This window comes from Gallus gallus, chromosome 11 (assembly GCF_016699485.2).
Source record: "Gallus gallus isolate bGalGal1 chromosome 11, bGalGal1.mat.broiler.GRCg7b, whole genome shotgun sequence".
Taxonomy (NCBI): domain Eukaryota; kingdom Metazoa; phylum Chordata; class Aves; order Galliformes; family Phasianidae; genus Gallus; species Gallus gallus.
This window is the reverse complement of record NC_052542.1, coordinates 639,463-659,653: the sequence shown is the minus strand read 5'-3', so window position 1 is coordinate 659,653 and position 20,191 is coordinate 639,463. Positions and strand designations below refer to the sequence as shown.

Sequence of the window (20,191 nt, the reverse complement as noted above, 5' to 3'; positions counted from 1 at the left end):
CCCAGCCACCACCTGTACTCAAGGACCCAAATGCCTGCTCAGAGAGATGCTCCTGGCAGACCAGGAGCAGCAGCCATCAGTGAGCTCTACCTTATCTGAACAGCACAACACATACAAATCCCCTTTGAAGCCCAGCCGATGAGACTATGCAGGCAACAGGAATGGATCTGAGCTCCTTTCATGTACCCTGAGCCTGGGAACAAGTCAAAGCAGGATGAAAAGTGAGCTCACATCAGACAGCCACCTGCCCTTTGGGTTAACAGCCAGCTGAGAAGGGGCAGCAGGCTGCCTATGCTTCCACCTGCCCCGCTGTTATCCAAAATGCCTCTGCAGCAAGGCTAGAGACAAGTCTGGGATGCTATAGGGCAAATGCAGCACTGCAGGTGGGGCCTCACAACAGCGGAGTAGAAGAGGAGAATCCCCTCCCTCGACCTGCTGCTCATGCTTCTTCTGATGAAGCCCAGGATATGGTTAACTTTCTGGGCTGCAAGCACACATCGATGGCTCACATCCTGATCTTCACCCATCAGCATCCCCAAGGCATTCTCTGCAGGGCTATTCTTGACCCATTCACCACTCAGTCTGCAGCGATTCTGGGGATGGCCATGACCCAGGTGCAGGACCTTGCACTTGGCCTCGTCAACATGTCCCGAGTTCACCCCCAGAGTGAGGGGGCTTCCTTCAGCACCCCGATGGCCAAGTGTTTCATCACCTGTATACTGCCAGTGTGAAGCACAACTAAATCACAAACCTCGGCTGCTTGCTACACACGTATTTCAGTCTTCATCTTGGTGCAGCTCTTTACCTTCCACCTTGCTGGTGACCGTTCTGTATGAGGGCTTTTCACACCAGGAAATAAATATGCCATTGGCCCCTGCCTCCCCTGAGCTCTCAACACAACCACGTGCCTTGCAAAATGCAAGGCTGGCTCTGCATCCCAGCAGCAGAAAAGCACGAGGGTTTTGAAAAGGCAACCAGGGTAACTGAAGACTTGTCTTCAGACAAGAGCCTCGATCCTACAAAGCAAGCACAAACCCAGGGAACTTTCTCCATTGGCAACCCTTGTGGTAAACAAATGCAGCCAGAGTCCTCCAGTTTCTGATCGGAGGTTTGCTGGAGACGTTCAGTACTGTCCGTCACCTGGGAGATGCTCTTCCAAGGGGCAGGGAACATGGGATGGACACCATTTGGGAGCACAGACATCCTAGGAGCCCCAGGTCAACAGCTGCTGGCCTCCATACCCTTCTTGAGCTGAGCAGCGTGGGAGATGAGGACTGTCCAGGCTCAGGAGGGGTGACTCAGAGTGGCACAAAAGTGAGGGCACAGCTGAGTCACAGGCCAGGTCTGTCCTGGCTCCTACAACATGATGTCATCAGGCAGAACACTGACATACTGCCCATCTTTATGTCATTTCTGGGCCTGTGCTTTTTGTCTCTCCCTCTCCCACCCCCTCCAAGGCTGATTCATGACCATTTTTTTTTTTTTTAATTCCTCTTCAGCTCAGTGAGACAAAATAATTGTATTTGGGAACAAATAGGACAGCTGGAAGAAGCAGCCCCACCACCCAGGCACAGATGCTGGCACCACCGTGCTACCACAACGCAGGGACACAGGAAGGCTTGGGTGCTGGCTGTGCCCACAGAATGCTCCACACGTCTGCAGCTTGGGTCACGCACTGACCTCTGTTGAAAGCACGGCAGCAGAACATGGAGCAATCTGCTGCTGGAGCACCTATTTTGTCAATTAGACAGCTATAAAAATAGCAAAAGGGGAAAAAAACAAAACTTGCATTGTAAAAAAAAAAAAAAGCTTTGGAATCAAAACTACTGGACTGAGACGTTACTGACAGCAAGAGAGGAATTCCTGAAAAGCAAAGTCAGGTCGAAGAGATGACACCTATCAAGACTGGAAAGCTCATCAGTTTCATCCAGGCTGCTGCTGAGCAAAGTTAATTACAGAACGTGGCAAAAGTGAGGTCTGTCCTTACACCCTGCCCGTGACATGGAGATCAGCTGCAGGAAGGCTGAGCCCATTGATTCACCATTTCCTGGCCAAGTGCTCAGGCTGCCCCATAAATCCAGGTATCAGAAAAAGAGACCACCTAATTTCCTGGGAACTGGGGTGATTTAATGCCCCTCAGCTGCTCATTTTGCATTGAGCTGACCAGCGCTGCGTCCGTCTATCACAAACCAAGGCACTACTTATCCGCTCCCTCCTGGACAAACCAAAGAACCCTTACACTACTTAACTCCAATTGCACTTACAAGATGAAATCCACGTTTTTCCACAGGCATTTTAGCTCAGAGTCTTTCCTTCTACAGACAAAAGGTATTTTCTAGCACAGAGCAAAATGTTCATGCACAGACAGGTTTGAATTCAAGCCACTCATTCAATCACAGACAACACTCTGTCCTACAAGGACTGCTGCAGAAGGGAATGACAACTACAGTTTCTGCATGTGATGTGCTGAACAGTCAATAAAGCACCACGAAAACCACCCTTAGGAGTTCCTGCTCTGCTTCACATATACCTCATTCCAAAACCAGTCTGAGAGTAGAGGAGGACCCAGGCACTCCTAACAAGCAGCCCTGGACTGCCGTGCTCCACATGACTGACTTCCCAGACCTTGACCCAGCACAGTCCTGTCCCTTAGAAAGCAACTTTTCAAGTGAAACCTAAGGAAGAGCTCTACAAAAGACCTGGGATCCAAGGAACAGCTTCTCTCTGCTCACTCCAAAATACATCTTATTCCAAGCAGGACATCGCAATGCCTCGCTGTTCCATGGGATCAGTGTTGCAGACACCCAGACCTAAAGTGCTTCCAGATAACTGCACACCGAGAAAGAACTACCGGACCAGTTCACACACGGCAAGATGACTTCAGGCCCACCACACGCCTTGCCTGGATTATTTCAAGCTCTGCAATTAAGCCTAGCCTGCTGTCATTAAACCAGTCTGCACAAAACAGCAAGGAATGATGGAAGAACCAGGTGCTCATGCACAGCCTTGGGATGGTGGAGAGGTTTCCACCTCTGCCGAAGGAGGTCAAGTTCAGCTCCTCCTTGCAGAAGAGACCCCTCCAGAAGTACAACTTCATTACTGCCTCCTCCTGGAACATACCTCTACAAGCTTCATGTGGAAGTGATGAAGTGCCTTCCATAGAATCATAAAGGTTGGGAAAGACTTTAAGATCATCTAGTCCAACCCCAGCCCAGCCCCACCATGCCCACTGACCACGTCTCTCAGTGCCACATCTCCATGGCTCCTGACCACCTCCAGGCATGGTGACTCCCCCACCTCCCTGGGCCGCTGTGCCACTGCTTCCCCACCATCCAAGAAGTTTTTCCTAATATCCAACCCAAACCTCCCCTGGTACAAATTGAGGCCATCACTCTTGTCCTATCATCATTACCTGGGAGCAGAAGCCAAACCCCACCTCACCACAACCTCCCTTTCAGGGGTTGCAGAGAGCGATGAGGTCTCCCCTGAGCTACTCTTCTTCTGAAACATCCCAGTTGCCTCATAAGACAGTGCTCCAGCCCTAAGGCTGCCAAGAAGCTCTTGTTTCAGTGTAAAAAAGCCCAAACCCAACACCTTGCTCTGCTGTACCTTCAAGGGGATGCCGTGACATCCCCGAGACAGTGTGATGACAACATGACCTGCAGAACTTCAGGGAGCTTGAAAGCTCCCACAGATCCCAGTTACCAAGCTCATTTGAGTATTTATGGCTTGCTGTTAAAAGCACCTTATGAAAGCCCTTATCACAGGACTCCTGTGCCAGAGTCTGGCTGGAAACTGAGCACAGAGGGAAGGAAAAGATAAAGACAGTGGAATAAACATTAATCCAGCTTGATCCAACCATGAGTAACACAGAGGTTCTTCTCTGGTTAGGAGTTAGGGTCTGTCCTCTCTTGTTATCTACCTTGAGGACTTGTTAACAAAGCAAGGCACAGAATCTCTCCTTTTTAAGGAATTCTGATCACACAACTTTTCTTGCACACATCCATGGGAAGGGATGGTTTATGTGACACCTCCTGCCTTGACTTGGTCAGCTCCTGGGCTCTCGTGCCCATGCAGAGCCCAGCCCTGCCAGGACGTGCGTAGGCCATGGGCTACTCTGTCCCAAGCCTGTCTGCACCCATGAGGTGCCCAGACAGGAGGCCAGGTGGTTTCCAAGTGTTCTCAATAATGAAGGAATCCACTCAAGCTTCCTTCACAGGACATACAAGCCATGTTCAACACTGATCAAAACACAAGCATCATTTAGGACATCTGCAGAGACAAACCATAGGAGACAGAAATCATGCAGCTTCAAGACTTACCTCCACCCATTTTCCATTGACTTCCATGAAGAGGACGCAGAAGGGGTCAGACTTGGAAGTGACATCCCTGTCCAGCAGGTTTTGGCCACAGATGGACAGCTCAACTTTGCACACGCAGTACTGGGAGCCAATGGGCCCCGCTGGCGGTGGGGTCCCGGTGTACGCCATGGACTCCAGCAGCAGCAGCAGCTCCAGGCAGTCTGTGGGGCACAGAGAGAAGAGGAAAACCTCAGGGCAAGCAGAAAGGTAGCAACAGAAAACACAGCCAAAGGCTCTCATGGCAGCCACGTGGGGTTCCCAAGCAGGAGCCCACCACTGCAACTACAGCATGCCCTGGCTTTGCTCCACAAACAGCAGGTTTGAAAGGAAAGGTGATGTCCTCTGTACACTCCCTAAGAGAGCAGGAAGAAACAAGAGCTGGCAAAGAGCAGCACGTCCAGCTATCACAGCCATCACCTCTGCCTATGGACAAGTTTGTTCATGGGACATCTCATTGCTGCTGATCTCCCTCCTCACCCTCACTGTCTTGCCTTGCTTCTGCTGCGGCACCTCAAGGCAAAGCAATAGGCAAGGGATCCTGAATGAAGAGTGGAGCAGAGGGAATATGGAAAGAGAAGGGAAGCAGAGAACCAGCCAATATTAGGGCGAGAGGAGACTGAGCTCATCTAACGAGCATGTGCTGGAGCAAGTTCACTGCACTGCAGCAGGGAAAGAGTCCCCTCGTGTATGCCCCACCTCCGTGTCATCCAGGCACTGAGCAGCCTCCCCACGCCTTGGGTACACAAACCCTGCGGCTGTGGGCTGGTGAGAAAGGCCTCCCAGCTGAGCAGTGAGCTGGATTCGCAGGGAAAGGGATCCCTGAGAGAAGAGCAAGGCTGATGTGACAACTGCCATATGACCGGGTGCACGGGGTGAGTTACAGGGCCTGATAAGATCTCATCTGTTCTAAGAGCTTACCAGAAGCCTGCAATCAAAGCTGTGGTACAGAGATAAACGTGAACTTTATACCATTATTATGCGACAATCCCATCCACCTCCCACAAGGCAGTTTTGCTTTCTGCTGTGCAGTCCACTTGCAACAAACATAAAACGTCTCTGACAGAAAAGAGGGAAGAGAGGAAAGGGATGAGGGAAAGAGAGGAAGAAGCATTTTCAGACTGAGTTAAACTAATAAACTTTTATGGCTGGGGTTGCTATCGGAGAGACAGCTCTGCCCATTGGCTGGTTCAGTACCTATCTCCAATAGCCCTCCTTCGCTCCTGGCTCATCCACATTATCTCAGAACCCCAAACATCATCTTCCTCCCCCTGATAAACCATCTGTTTGGCATGGAAATCCCAATTAATTAGCATCAGTTGTTTGTTCTGCCTGGGCACAAGTGTCAGCAGGCGCCCATGCTCCGCTGCTGGGAGCTGTGCTGCTGCTGGAGATGGAGCAGGGAGGCCACTGCTGCATGGTGAGGGGAAGGAGGGGAACAGGCTTGGCTGCTCCTATCCACCCAGACTTTAACCCCTCTGCATCACTACCCAACGCTCATCCAACTGAACACCACCGCTCCCAGTTTCCAGCAAGGAGAAATGAAGCGCAGGTGAGGAACCCTGCTGCCGTATCCTCGAGAGGAAACACCCGCTGGTTCTTCAAACAGCATCAAAAAGGGCAAAAGAAGACCTCCCGGCCCCTCTGCCTCACAGCCCGGCTGCCCGCAGGCACCACCTGCCTGCTCCTCTCCGAGCCCATGCTGCCAGTTGCAGCTAAAATAAAGATTTTTTTGATTTTAACACCCAGATCATGCAATCTATGTCTTAAAATAGCCAGGCCTGTTCTATTTCTGCTGCTGTCTGATGCTGGTGCTGCCTTCAACAAGCACACGCAGGGCAGCTGTGCTGGCATGGACGGGGTCCTGCTAGAGCAGGGAGATCTGGGTTGCATTTTTCCATCTCTCCCCTTCCCCCAGATCTCATCACTGCCTCACACAGAGCAGAGGCAGCAAATGACTCACTGGAAAAAGCTTTTTCCCAGGGCTGGCTGGCACCAGAACATCTGAGTGTGTTGCACACTGCCTGCACTCCGGCCCTGCCACTCCTCCGGGAGCTCGTGGCCTAAGGACCCATGGGGAAGGGGAGCAGTGGCCATCAGTTCCCGGTGCCTGAAATCAGGGACTGGGACGCTGACCTCTCCATCCTTCCCATTGTGTCGCAGGGGTGCCCAGTAAAAAAACTCTCCAGGAAGGCAAAAGGATGGAGATGCCCAAAAGAGGTCTTGGCCACCTGTGTCACCCCTCTTGCAGACACGTCCCTGGGCCAGGTGACGGCACACATCCACTACCTTCCCCCAGGGTGATGGGATGCCTGGAGCTCGGAGCTGGCTCTCCATATCTATATTCCAGTCTCTCCTCTTTTTTTGTTCTCATCTCTCCGCATTCACCGCCCTAAATGAAGTCCTCCGACTCACTTGGCACCCGCAGCCAAATATTCTCCCAACGTATAATCACAGCTGCCAGCTTCGTGCTCATTGTGCTGCCACGTGGTTCCCTAATGCACGCCCAGCTCCCCACAGAGTAGGCCTGGGCAGCAGGGTGCACATCTGTCCCGTCCCCTTACCCCCACATCACACCCAGGAACACGCCAGGGCATCTCTCTGACATCCAACGCTGCCCACAGCAGATGCCTGATGACCAGTCCTAAGCATAGGGTAGAGAGATGCGTTTCCCAGACCCTTTGTGGGTTCGTACAACTCCAGCAATCCAGCAATTCCTTCTCCTCCTCCCCCTCCTCCTCTCTGCTTTCCTTCCCCTCCTCCCCTCCCACTCCTCCTCTCTTCCTTCCTCTCCTCCTCCTCCTTCCTTCATCCTCTCTCTCCTTTCTCTCTCTCCCTTCCTCTTCTCCATCCTTCTTCCTCCCTCTCCTCCTCTCTTCCCCTCTTTCTTCTCTCTCTCTCTCCCTCTCCTTCTCCTCCTCCCATTCCTTCCCTCCTATCTCCTTCTCCCTCTTTCTTCCTCCTCCTCCTCCTCCGTCCCTCAGAGAAGCCCAGCAAGCAGCACATCTCCCTGGCCACATTTTCAGCACTAACAGGAAAAAAGAAAAGCGAAAGAGAAAACAAACCGCCCAAACTCGGACAGGGGGTCAGAGTTTACGTTACAAAAGGAAACAGATGCGCAGTTTTTAGGGAAGCAGAACAATAACAGCCCCTCATTGGGAGGGAGGGTGAGCACAGAGCCTAGAGCGGTACAGCGGGCTCTGATGCGATGCAAACGAAACATGGGGGGCTCTTTTACTATTAGCAGCACCCTTGGATTTCAGTGATTTCCTCTCCGTGGGAAAGAAGAAATCAACATTCTTCTTGTCATAGAGAACAGAAGCCTCCTCTTTTCCTGGGGAAGAGCACCGATCCCTGCAGGACAGCACAGCAGCCCTGACTCAATTTACCCACTACAGCCTCCTACAAGTGAAGAAGCAGAGAACAGCAGAGATGGCAGCCAGGCAGGTAGTTCTGGGTTCACACAGAGGACACCTCTGAGCTCCCTTCTGTAAACAAACATGGTCACAGCCAGGATTATTTTGCAAAGCAAAGCAAAGCGTTTGCCATGCAGCCTCACCCAGGCATCGCGGAGGACTCACCAGCCTGCACCTGGTGTCTGTAACAGCTCGATACATGAACGTGTCATCTCCCAGACAAACACAGCCTGATGGAAATTGTCCCTACAACCGCTTGGCCGGGCCATAGTTTGACTATTTCCACCACTTTTTTTCCCCCAAAACCCCTCCAGAGAAAGGATCTTCTCCTGCTTGTTCCCTGCTCCTGGAACGGCCCAGGTGGGTCTGCGTGCACCACAGAGCAAACGGAGGGCTGGGCTGTCCCTTCAGGATGGATATTTGGAACAATTTCTGCTCAGAAAGAGTGATGAGGCACTAGAATGGGCTGCCCAGGTTCCCCATGTAGGGAAAGCTTAACCCAGCAGAAGCCGCCTCCAGAGGGATAACAGAGAATAACTCACTAACCTGCATCTGAGCTCGGACAAGCAGGAGCTGGGGTTTGGGCTCTGGGCCCTGAGGAGCTTCTCCAGCCCTGAGGACAAGTGCTGCTGAGCTGCACAACCCTGCTGAGGGATGGGTGAAGGCGACGGGATGGCAGCAGCTGGAGCCAGGAGAGATGCTCTGAAGGTAGGCAGATGGGAGCAGCCAACCCCACGTCGTGCCCTCGAGCACAGCCAGACTCGCTTTATCCACAGCCACCCCAGAACTGACCCAGTAGCCCAGCCCAGAGCTGTGGCAGATGTCAAGCACAGAAACAACACCTCCAGCTGCCTCTCTGCCACCACCACACATGGACAGCAGGAGAGGAATCGGCTCACAACGAAGGATCATGTCACAACCCAAGAGCACCCTCCAACCAGGCCCACTGCCACGCACAAGCACGTTTGGCTGGTACACACCACAACAACCACAACCACACATTTTCATTTGAATACATGCTTCCACTCAGGCTCACTTTAGGGAACTCTGTGATTTAGGGCAGAAAATATCGTGATGTCACTGTGAATGCTGGTAATGGCACCAAACCCTCAGCAGGCTGCATTTATCGAGAAGTGAATGCTGAAGACAGATCCCAGGGCTGGGGTTCTCGGGTGCAAGGAGGCAGGAGGTGCCACCAGGAAGGACAGCAGCTGCACCGATGCCTTCCCACCCTCACAGAGGTATGAGGTGGAAACTATTTGTCCCTTCCATCCCCAGCACGCTTAGTGTATACAGGCTTATGAAGAGGCTTACCTAATATATTAAACCCCAAATTCTCCTTTTCCGAATTGTAATTGAATTCCTATTTCCAGCCGACACAAAGCAGAAGGGGGGGAAAAATAATTAAAAAAATCACTTTAGCAATGAGAAATATCCTTAAGCATTTTCCAATGTTGCTACACACCTGCAGCCCCCGGGCCCCTCCACCCCATGCAGGGGCAGGGCTTGGCAGAGAGGGGTTTCCCAGTAAGCCTCCAGCAGCAGCAGGAAGCAGGGCTGGTTCTGGGGCAGGAACCAGGGCTTCCACCACCCTATAAACAACGCATCCCATCACAATCCCCAGCCCACATCCATTAGGGTCATCGTAAGCCAGCCGGGGCATGCACTGGGCTTGCTGAGCAGCCAGAACTTCAAAGCCCAATGCTATAAATAAGCACTAATTAAGTTTTGTGCAACACTCATTCACACCGGCACGCTGACACCAAGCCACAATGGTGCTGGGGGACAGAAACCGAGCAGGAGGGCAGAGATGGAGGAGGCACTGCTGACACCCCTGCAGTTGGTGCTCAGCCTCACAGTGCACGCAGACAGAAAACATCATCTCTCAGAGCCCACCTCCTCCTGAATGATTTCCTCTCCACGGCCCAGCTGGCACAAAGCTTCACCCTGATGGGGTTTTGTGCAGCAGGGACACAAAGCCCCAACACCGCTTGTAAGGGGAGTTAAGCCTGGTGGATTCACAGCTCCTTTCCAACACCTTTAGAAGCCAACGGAGGGAACGTAAAACTTGCTTTAAATGGTTGTGCAGCGCTGGACGTGTCATTTAACAGCAAAACTTGTGTTCCCAGCCCTGATTTGTTCCCATCTGTAACACAAGCCCCGACGCTTCCTCCTAAACCCTCAGCTTCTGGAATCTCGTGCTCGATGGAAAGCCCAGGAAATCTGCCCGGTCCCGAAGGCCCAGAAAAAGCAGCGGGCGGACAAGAAGGGCAGCACGGAGCAGCAGAACGCGGCCCCCAACTCACCTGAGCTCCCGGGAACCGCTCTGCACACCCGAGCGAGCAGCCCAGGCTGTGGAGAAGGATGAGTCAGGAACCTCCACGAAGGTTTAAAAGAAACCATAAGGACTTCTTTGCAGGCGTTCTGTTCCTGCTTTCAGCTGTTTGGTCGCTCGGCTCCTTTCCAACAGCCGGTGCCAAATTCACCCCTCTGCTCCCCACCCTCCCCAGGACCGAAAGCCACGGCTCCCAAACAACGAGCTCCTTAACGAGCCCCGGGGCAGCGCAACCCCGGAGCTGCGCTCCCATCACAGAACCACCAACGCTGGCAAACACCTCCGACATCAGCCGGCCAGCCGTACCACCGCTTCCCGCTAAGCCACGTCCCTCACTCCGCACCGCACCTCAGCGCTCCCCGACTTCCCCCGGCGCTGCGCTCTCAGTGTGAGACCCCCCAAAAGCGGGAGGGCGGGCGGAAGGAGCCCGGGGCGAGAGAGCTGCCCCCGCTGTGCCACCCGCCGTCCCGTCCCGTCCCGTCCCGTCGGCACTCACTCACCCCACAGCGCGGGCCGAGCAGCTCCCGCGGGGCGCGGGCTCAGCTCCTCGCCATGGCCGCTGCCCGCCGCCTCTGGGGGGCGCGGCCCTCAGCGCCGCCCCCTCCTCCGCCCCCTCAGGCGCCGCCGGGCCGGCCCGCGCGCGGGGCGCTGAGGGGAGCGGCGTGAGGTGCCGCCGTGGGCGGGAACCGTTCGCAATGCCCAACCTGAACCTCAGCGCGAGACCACCGCTTCTGGTCCACCTCAGCCCCCAGCGCCTTTTGAGCCCCGATGGATTTCCATTTTGGGGCAGTGATAAAGATGAAACCTCGTAGTAAAGGCTCTAAAAATGCTCCAGGCTAACGGTGTGGGCGGGAAGGGCTGCAGGGAGCCCTCAGCTTCCCTCACGTACAGCGCTGGGAACCGGCACGGGGTCTGAGAGCACGATGGGGCAGCCCAACACTGACAGCACGAAACTGGGACCGGTGGTGTCACAGAATCATTACTGTTAGAAAAGACCTCTGAGGTCATCTAAGCAACCGCCCACCTGCCAGCAACCTCCATGCCCACCGCCTCCCTCACCCCCTGAGCAGCCCATCCCAGAGCCCGACCACCCTTCCAGAGAAGCTTTTCCTGACGTCCAACCTGATCTCATCCCATATCTCAGTTTCTTGAAACGCACAGAGATTTCCACACAGCAACGTGTCAGGCCCGAAGCAGCCAACACAGCAGCAGGGCTCTGCTGACACCTGGCGTTCTGTGCTCCTGTTAAGCAGCCACAATCGGGGCTGATGGACGCCAGCATCGGGAATTTGGGGGTGAACCCAAAGCTGCGGGGGGCCAAGGAGCCCTCCCAGGCACTATTTAATGTCTCAAGCCCAGAGCAGTGCTGCACTGATAGCACATCTCACGTCACAGCAAACTGCGGCGTTCCCAACAGCAGGAGTCAGGGGGCTGCAGATCACAGCCTTCGTTTATTTTCTCACATTTTCCTTTAAAACACATCCACCACTGAGATCTCAGGGCAAAGGCATCCCTCCCTCACCCCCTCCTTCCCCTCCCCCCAGAGCCAAAGAACAACACCGGCTTGAAAAGTAAAGCACTCATCCACGTGGCATTTCCAATTACTGTACACCTTTTTGCCACTGAAATAAGGAGGAAAAACAGTATACGCCAGTAAGTGAGGGAAATAAATCATCACAACACCTGAACAAAGTGAAATCTTGGAGTGCTTCAGGGAGGTAGCCCAGAAGAGCACAGCTCTTGTGGTGGCTGCTGCAAAACGGCCATGCTGGGCTGTGCTGAGGAGCGCCAGCACGCTGCTTCCCTTCCTCACACCCAGCAAACGTCATTATTTACGAGACACAGCACTAAAACGATGCTGAAAATACAGGAAATACGGCTTTTCAGCTCACAGTCTTGACTGGAATGAGCTCTTACTGAGCACTCTGCCCATCCTCTGTGTTTCCCCAAGTTCTGGGAGCTCAGGGGGAGGAGGAGCCCACTTAGCAAACCTGCTTGCTGGGAAGCTGTAGGGAAGCATTCGTGGTCCACGCTGCTCCTCCAGCAGGCACTATAAAGATTTGCATCAGCAACCTACACCTGAAAACCCAAAATGAAGAGAAATGCCATATTTGGTGAAGCTTATCCTTAAAATCCAGTGTTTACATCTCAGAGACTTGATTACTTTAACGAGTTATGGTCTACTAAGAAATTTCACTATCATTTTTCTTTGTTGTGGCTTTGTTAGAGTACAGCTTCTGCCAAACGGGCCCCACTTCCAGGCAGTAGAACAGTGTCCCACAGACCTGATGCTGACCCTAAAACAATGCTGGCAGCTCCTCTGGGAGGAACAGACACCAGCTGGTCCCCCACTCAGGGCCCAGAGTTTCACCCTCGCTCCCACTCCTGCCCTGCCCAAATCACAGCAGTTCGCTCTTTCCAGGCAAATGCTGCTGTAAACAAAATTCCATGAGCTCACCACAAGGATTAAATATTTACAGCACAAACACATAAGGAAAACATTATAACATAAGTTAATAAATAATGAGAATGACATAGCTGCAACGCAAGCTGTCATTCCATGCAGACAAGGGGCAGCCGTGGTTGGTCTCATCGACAGTACATCAAACTCAGTGCTTGGGATGATCTTCTCCCTTCGATCTCCACGGGTCCAGCAGCAGCACGGCCAGGCTTTGGGATTCAGTAGTAGAGGCCTGAAGGATCCTTTCTGCAGTCCACACTGCAGCACATCAAGCTAACTCATCCCTCGCTTCACCTCAAAGACACAGTGCAATCGGGTCATCCAAAACCCCACCAAAATTCTGGAAAGCTGCACAGGAAAGCATGCATATGCTCTCCCACAGAACAGTCACAGTTCTCTTACAAATTGGTTTTCAGCCTCAGAACTTTCAGTTTTCTCACAGAAATACATGGCAGTATCAGCCTTTCCATGTTATCACCATGCAAATACAGATCACTGTCCGACAGTCATTGCTGGACAACCACTGATCTATCACTGGTACTGCAATAACATGAAGGCTTTACCAGGAAACAGAAGCAATTCTGCAGGAGGAAGAGCCTGCTAGGAAGCAAACAACAACCTACGGTACAGTCTTTAGAGGTATCTCACAAAGAGCTATATACAATTTTCAAACAGCTTGTTCCAGTGCATTTGTAACTGTGTCAACAGTTTACAGTTCTGTAAAAAAAAAAATAAATTACATCCTCTCCTGGAGGATGTTCATCCTTTGATTGGAACATCCTGTAGGTGTTGCAATCTTGATTAAAGATAATGAAGTATTCTGATGGTTTTCTGAAAGTGTGATCAGATGCATCTCATCATCCCAAAGCTAGCTGAAGAGTTGGTACACCGAGAATGCTGCCTGCTCAGCAGCAGTTCTTCAGTCTTTTGGTTCAAAATAAAAGCTCACCATAAACAAAACACACGTAAGTGCTCACATTTCATCCAGTGCAATGAAGGAAGACATAATTACAGGTTTTAACTGGAGGAATTTTGGTTTCCTGGGTTCTTCAGGATCCCTTTTAGTGCAATTCTTGAGGCCAATGGGAAACGGAGAGCAATTTCTATCAGGTGAGGGCTGTCCTTCGCTAACAGAAGGAGAAGCACAGTCTTGGGTCTTGGCTTGTCAAACTTTCAGCGAGGCCTTTGGGCACCGGATTGTCCCACAGCCTGCAACAACAGCAAACACATAAGTGCAGGACTTGGCATGGTGGGCCAAGAGGTGGCACACCCAACACAGCCGTTAACTGGAAGAAGCAGCTTTGGGTTTTTATCAAAGCTGGACTGAAAGCGAGACAGGAGCAAAGCACGGTCACACCTCAGCAACACAGCAGCAACTCAGCAGCTGCCTGCCTGCTAAGATGGACTCATTGATCTAGGCTGGGAGAGGCTAAGGTTTTGAAATTTCCTCAGGCCAAGACTTTCTTAAGTTCCAGGACTTTCTCTGGTCTGGCAAATCCTCAGTTTTCTTGGCTTGTCACTGGATGCCCTGCAGCATCCTAGTCCATGCAAGCCAACCTGGGGCAGCAGGCCAGCACAAGTCACATCTCTCCCAGGACTGGTCACCCCAGTTTCCCCTAAGTGGGCCAACACTCAGCCCCAGCCCTCAGTGACACTCACTCACCTTATGAACTGAATTTCTGGGCACCTGACAAGTTCCTCTGCCAACCTGGTAGCACCACACGCACCAATGAGATTTTTCTCCAGGCTGTGGAGTTTTAAAAAACAAGAGGAGTTTTAAAAAAGCAAAACCAAATCAAGAGCAGAAAATAGCAGAACCATCACTGCCTCTTTCCTCTTGTCTAAGAGCTATGCTTTTGCACAAGCACAGCAATGTTGCACAATGGAACCGGCTTTGTCTTGATGACCACAGCCCTATTTATACAAGAAGCATGCGTTGCTGCCCACAACCTCCTTCTAGCAACAGGACTTGTAAGCTCTACTGCATATTTTTCCTGCCCAAGACAAACAAAACTCAGTTCCTGATCCCGTGAACCACAAACTATTATTTTTGTACAGCTGAGGGACGGAAGGCACATACCACATGTTCCAAAGCGCCAAGGGGAGGGAAGCAGATGATGGTCTCTGTATTTCTTGCCCTGTCACAGGCTGTCTGAGAAGGGTACCCATCTAGACCACCCCAGGAACCAAAGAGAAGTACCAAAGAGCTGTCTGCAAGCAGCAGCTCACCTGAAGTTGTTAGATGATATGACTTGCACTCAAGGAATATCGTTTTGTCTTTCCAGACTCAAACAGGAAGCATAGGCAGGATAGCTTTTGTTTAGATACCCACAGCAAACACCTCCGATTAAACAAGTCTGCCTCAACACCTCTGTGCTCTATGCATCACCCAAGCAAGGCTGGCCTTTGGCAGCAGGCTAAGTAAGCATTTGGATGGCAGAAGCCTGTCCGTCTGCTGCTCCTAGCATTCATCCCACAGGAGTACTGCAGCTGAAGGCTCAGTGCCACAAATACAAGTCTTCTGGTGCTACTCTCAGGGCTGTACTCACTCTAACATCTTCAGCGTTTCCATCCCTGGGAGGATGCTGGCCAACACTTGGGCTCCTCCATCACCAAGGGCGTTCCAAGACAATCTAAGACAGACAAGAAATCCCAGCCGGTGAGTCAGCCAAGCCCAACTGAGGGCAATAAGTCCTGGCTTTTACTTAATGCCTGAGATACCTGTGATCTCCATTCCCACCCATTCCCACACTCACATGATCTCCTCCACGGCAGGGCATTGCTGGAAGCCACGAGAGAGTAATTTTGAAGCATCATCAGTGATTCCACAGAGTCTCAACCTGAAGCAGAGGAGAGAGGGGAAAAAAATAGAGAGGGTGCAATGTGCTGGCATCAAAGCTGGTGGGAATCTGGCACCAGCACCATCTGCTGCAACGCTACAAAGCCGTGCTCTGCCCAAGAAGTTCAGTCCCCTGGTACTCACTCAATCTTCCGGAGGTGCTCAAAACGCGGCAGCCCCTCGGACAGGGCACGGATACCTCCTTCCCCAAGGTTGTTTTCAGATAAACTGTAAGAACAGTGGAATTGAGACCTTATACTAGAGTTAGCGACTGGTGTGTCTTAAGAGGAAACAAAGGTAAGCCTGTACATCGAAGGGAGAATGGGAAGAAGATGTGGATTGAAAGGCTCGGGGGCAGCAGTAACTGCTTTCCAGCCTTTGCTAGGGTGTGCTGCTCTGCTCTCATTTACCAGCAAACATGAGCCTTGGCAATAGCTGCCCTGCTCTACCACGTCACACACCTAAATTACCAACATCGTAACTGATTTTGTTACTTAACAATATACACATAACGAAGCACAGTGGCTTCAAGGATGCAGGAGGAAGAATTAATTCACACGGCCTCCGTTCTTTCAGTTTTAAAGTTCTGCAGCTCCACAGGTTACCGCAGAAAACAGTTAAAGGCGTGTAGCCACACAAGGCCCGGCACTTCAGGGACTGTTTCCTCTTACCCTGCGAAGCTTGCCTAGGATGGGGTAGAAGGATTACCTTCCATGAGGCCCCCCTGAGCAGCAACAGAGCCTAGATGCAGCCCCAGGGTTTGTGGGCTGAAATGCCTCCCGTCTGCAGAGCAATACCAGCCCGTATGTTTGGCACCATCCCCAGTGCTCCTGTCACAACCTACCTTATCTCTTCTAACAGTTCACATGCCATCAGGGCTCTGGCCAGCTCCGTTCCTCCTGCTGGCCCGATGTTATTGTGCTGCAAGCTACCCAAAGAAACACAAGTATTGGAGGATTATTTTAGAATAAAGCTGTAACAAAAGCTCACATATAACTTGCCAAGAAGAAAGCTGCAGCATCTTTTGAATCAACACCTCATGTTGATTCCTGCTCCTGCTCCTGCCAGGGATACCTGGCCCTAAGGACAAGCAGCTCACTGGTTTTGCCCATGCTCACAACAGAGGAGCACAATTAGGCTGGTGCAAAAGCAAACGCCGCATGGCACCACTGGGAGCCTGCCTCCAGCTCTGTGCCCACGGGATCAGTTTGAGATGGTGAGGAACAGTCTTAGGAACAAAAGCGGATGGGCCTCAAGCCCGCAGGTTTCCCTACACTCTCCAAGTGAAAACAAGAACTTACCCAGAGGACTGAAGCCTCTCATCACTGGGATTGCTTCTCTAAGCAGGATGGAAAATATACTACTCTGCTAACTGAGCCCAGTGACCTCTTTTAGCTCATGGATTTCTTGGTTTGCTACTGCAGTGCATAGCGTGAGAAAGTAAGCGTGTTAGAGCTCTAGAAAGACTCCAACATATGGTTCAAAAATGCAATACCACTGAGTTCAGCAGGAAAAATGACTGAAAGGAACCTGTACGGAATAGTGAAGGGCCACAGAAGCTGTTCATATTTATGTTTACATTACACCAGAATAGGAAGATAGACGTGGTCTGTCATTTTTATGTCAGTAGGTCTAAAACAATTAAAAGGGCTGCTTTACTGAAAATACAATGTCTGGTTCATCTCTAGAATTAATGCTGCAAGAGATTACACAAGGACAGTTGATGTGACACCAATGGTGGAATGACTTTAGATAAGAAATAATGAGTACTGTTAGTGTCTGATGCAGCAGGGTAACTAAAGAGGGTCTCTCAATCCTGAGCCCCTTAAAATAACATCCACGCAAGAGCTTGGTGCACCACTTCGGTCTATGCCTCGTTCTGCTTTTGGTGCCTTCTTTTGGCCATCCAGCTAATTCCCAGGCTGACACTTACTGCAGGATCTTCAGCCTGTTCATGTGAGGCAGACAGAGGGCAAGTTTCACTGCTGTCCCATCTCCAAAATCATTCCTTGACAGTCTGGAGGGGGCAGAAATGAAATGTTACTGAATGCAGTAAAGTACAGAGCCTCATTCCTCAACTGTGTGTCATCCACACAACTCTGTGACCTCCATTCCTCACCCACGTGTGCACGGGGCTGTGCTGAAGGGAGCTGGGGTGGGCAGAAATAACGAGGTCTGAAATCCCACAGCAGAAGTTAAGCAGTGACATAAAACCTACTACCTTCACACCGAGGTGATGTCTCTGGCCATCACCTTAACACTATGAGGGTCAGCCAGAAAACAGAACAAGTAACTCAGATTTTCTGTTCCTCATTTCTTAAGCACCACACCTGCTGCACAGCCCATGTGCCTGTGACACTGGCTGTTCAACTGCAGATCCATCCCCACCGATGCAGTCTGTATAGCTCCCGGGAACCTCCAAGCCCCCAAAGCTCCCACACCCAGCACCACACATTCCTATCCTACACAACTGTGATTTTTTACCTTGCTCTCCTAAGAATCTGTGCTAAAACTGATTTTGGCCTTACTGGAGTCAAATTAGACGTGGTTTCTACGCCTTGATTTTTGCCCTGCTTCTTGAAGGGACATTGGAAATGACCAACTTACATTAGCTCCTCGAGGTGCTTGCAATTGGCAAGAGCTTCCATCAGCTTTTCTCCTCCAGCAGGACTGGGACAGTTCCCTGAGAGGCTAAAATAAGCACAAAAGATTCTCAGTGACTGAACAAGAAGCAGAACGTACCAGCTTAAGATACCTCACTATGGTCTGGGATAACGGGAGCCTTGGGTCTCTGCAGCAACAGCCTACATGGGGCTGCAGCACTTTGTCCTGAGACACAAACCTCTGGAAAATGGCCCAGGGATTTGACCTGCATTTTCTTCAAGCACTGAGCCACACATTCCCCAGCAGATATCAGGGTGAAGGAGCAGTTTTTCTGCTCCCAGACAGAGCCTTTTTCCTCATTTAAGTCTTCATCAGGTTTTTAATTCCTGAGCTGAACTTCACAGACAGTCTGGGTGTTCTCAATCTCGTTCCCCCAGAGGAGGAACTGAACGGATCCACATCTCAGAGTGAGAACCTCATCTGAAGACAGTATCTTTGCTCTGATGAATTCCCAATTCCACCTCTTCTTCCACCAGGAAAAGAAGAACAGTGTAGCAACTCCAGGACTACCACTCTAGGAACGCTGTGCAGCCCAAAGAAATGCACTGCATAGATATCACACCTGTATGATTCCCCACAAGCTTGTGGGTTCACTTTCCAGGACACAACCAAACCATGGATCTCCCTTTTCAAGCAACTAGCAAAATATGGCAAGTGTCTACTGCTGCCTCTGGGGATGGCTGCATGAGGACAGGGCTGTGATCTTCACTCTCAGCCTCTGCACTGGCAGAAGAATTCAATGCCAGACCCAGATGTACACAGGGAGGAGAAGGAAACACCTTCCGCTGGTTTTGTACATTTTGTGTGGTGTCTTCAATGACATGGAAAAGACTGGAAGGAGGCGGAACGCTGTAGGCAGGAAGGCAGCAGAGGGCTCCCTGCCAGGCTTCCCCACCAACTGGCAACAACACCAAATCATTGCAAACAAAACAAAGTGACTCACTCGATTCTCTTCAAGTTTTGCATTTCCAGCAGGACAGCAGCTATATTTATCAGGCCTAGATCTCCAATCTTGTTGTGGCCTAAACTTCAGAAAGGAGAAAAAAAAAGGTTGTGTTGTAAAGGAAAATGCTAGGCATCGCAGTACGACATCTTATTTAACGTCACACATCTGCTGGATGATCGCTCTGACCTTGAGAGCAGAATCAAAGAGCTGCTTGTCTTAACAGTCTCGTGAAAGACTCATAGCTGTTAATGAGGCATTAAAAAAATGACAAACAGCAATCAAAATCACTGGGTCTTGTTAAGGGGTGGGAAATTAACTTCAGCCAGAATGCCAACGCACAGCTGGTCTTCCAAAGTGCTGTGGTAGAGAAGGGACAGGACCTGGCTACAGGGAGATGGGGCGGGGTAAGGGGGCAAAAAGTCAGAGCAAGCTCCAACTAAAGATCTTTTCAGAGCAAGGAAGTGATGGATTTGAGGTTCTCCCAGGAGAGGAGGGGCTCTCTGGCCCCATAGATTTCAGAGAAGATTTCATTACAGAGGCTCCATTTAACCCATCTGCAACGGAGTGGCATTAGACTAAACTCTCCCCTTTTCAGCATCAGGCTCTGATTTCCTCTAACGCAAGGCACCTTACACACAGCATTTTGTAACCACCTTGTTTTTGTGTAATAAGCATGTTCGGATCTTACCAAATGTCAGCACTAAGGGCCACCCCTCTGCTGAGGAGAGACTGCAAGCAAGGAAAAACTTACTTGATTTCTTCCATGCAGTGCATGCTGCTCAGGGCTTCTGCGAGTCTGGAGCAGCCATCGTCACCAATACTGTTATGGTTCAAGCTGAAAAGGACATCCCCAGTAAAACATTTTACTCACGAGTTGAGAGGATGGGCTATCAGTGAGCTGCAGTCACATACTCACATCAGCCTTTTCAGAGACGGCATTTCACAGAGTCCAAACACTAGCTTAGGAATGGCAGCATCGCCGAGCTTCATGTGGCCCAGGCTAAAAGATGAAATAACACAGGAAGAACTAACTGCTCATGGGCAGCCATGCAAGCACTCAGAGCAGAGGAGAGCATTACGAGGGCAGAAGAGAAATGGAAGTGTATTCTAGTCCCAGTGAATAGGTTTCAATAATACTGGATTGCTTTTGGATGCTGATAAAATACCAAGAA

General features: G+C 51.1%; 2 protein-coding genes across 18 annotated transcripts in view; both read right to left on the bottom strand.

The window, feature by feature from the left end:
* CPNE2 (copine 2) overlaps window positions 1–12,459 on the bottom strand; it is a 40,988-nt gene extending 28,529 nt beyond the window's left edge. For 3 of the 11 annotated variants that reach the window (XM_040707034.2, XM_040707035.2, XM_040707037.2), the window contains exons 1-2: window positions 11,232–12,459; window positions 4,323–4,522 (exon numbers count right to left, since the gene is read on the bottom strand). In XM_040707034.2, the coding sequence (XP_040562968.2) occupies window positions 4,323–4,522; window positions 11,232–11,391 (360 nt within the window). In that variant the 5' untranslated portion in view covers window positions 11,392–12,459. Of the gene's footprint in view, window positions 1–4,322; window positions 4,523–4,838; window positions 7,091–9,088; window positions 9,138–10,080; window positions 10,684–11,231 lie in introns of those variants that run through there. The other 8 variants (XM_046899400.1, XM_046899404.1, XM_015292298.4 and 5 more) reach the window with 6 other exon arrangements.
* NLRC5 (NLR family CARD domain containing 5) overlaps window positions 11,533–20,191 on the bottom strand; it is a 37,481-nt gene continuing 28,822 nt past the window's right edge. For 6 of the 7 annotated variants that reach the window (XM_046899362.1, XM_046899364.1, XM_046899363.1 and 3 more), the window contains 11 exons: window positions 19,936–20,019; window positions 19,771–19,854; window positions 19,017–19,100; window positions 18,017–18,100; window positions 17,343–17,426; window positions 16,254–16,337; window positions 15,554–15,637; window positions 15,327–15,410; window positions 15,120–15,203; window positions 14,234–14,317; window positions 11,533–13,779 (listed from right to left, as the gene is read on the bottom strand). In XM_046899362.1, the coding sequence (XP_046755318.1) occupies window positions 13,698–13,779; window positions 14,234–14,317; window positions 15,120–15,203; window positions 15,327–15,410; window positions 15,554–15,637; window positions 16,254–16,337; window positions 17,343–17,426; window positions 18,017–18,100; window positions 19,017–19,100; window positions 19,771–19,854; window positions 19,936–20,019 (922 nt within the window). In that variant the 3' untranslated portion in view covers window positions 11,533–13,697. Of the gene's footprint in view, window positions 13,780–14,233; window positions 14,318–15,119; window positions 15,204–15,326; window positions 15,411–15,553; window positions 15,638–16,253; window positions 16,338–17,342; window positions 17,427–18,016; window positions 18,101–19,016; window positions 19,101–19,770; window positions 19,855–19,935; window positions 20,020–20,191 lie in introns of those variants that run through there. The other variant, XR_006931139.1, reaches the window with a different exon arrangement.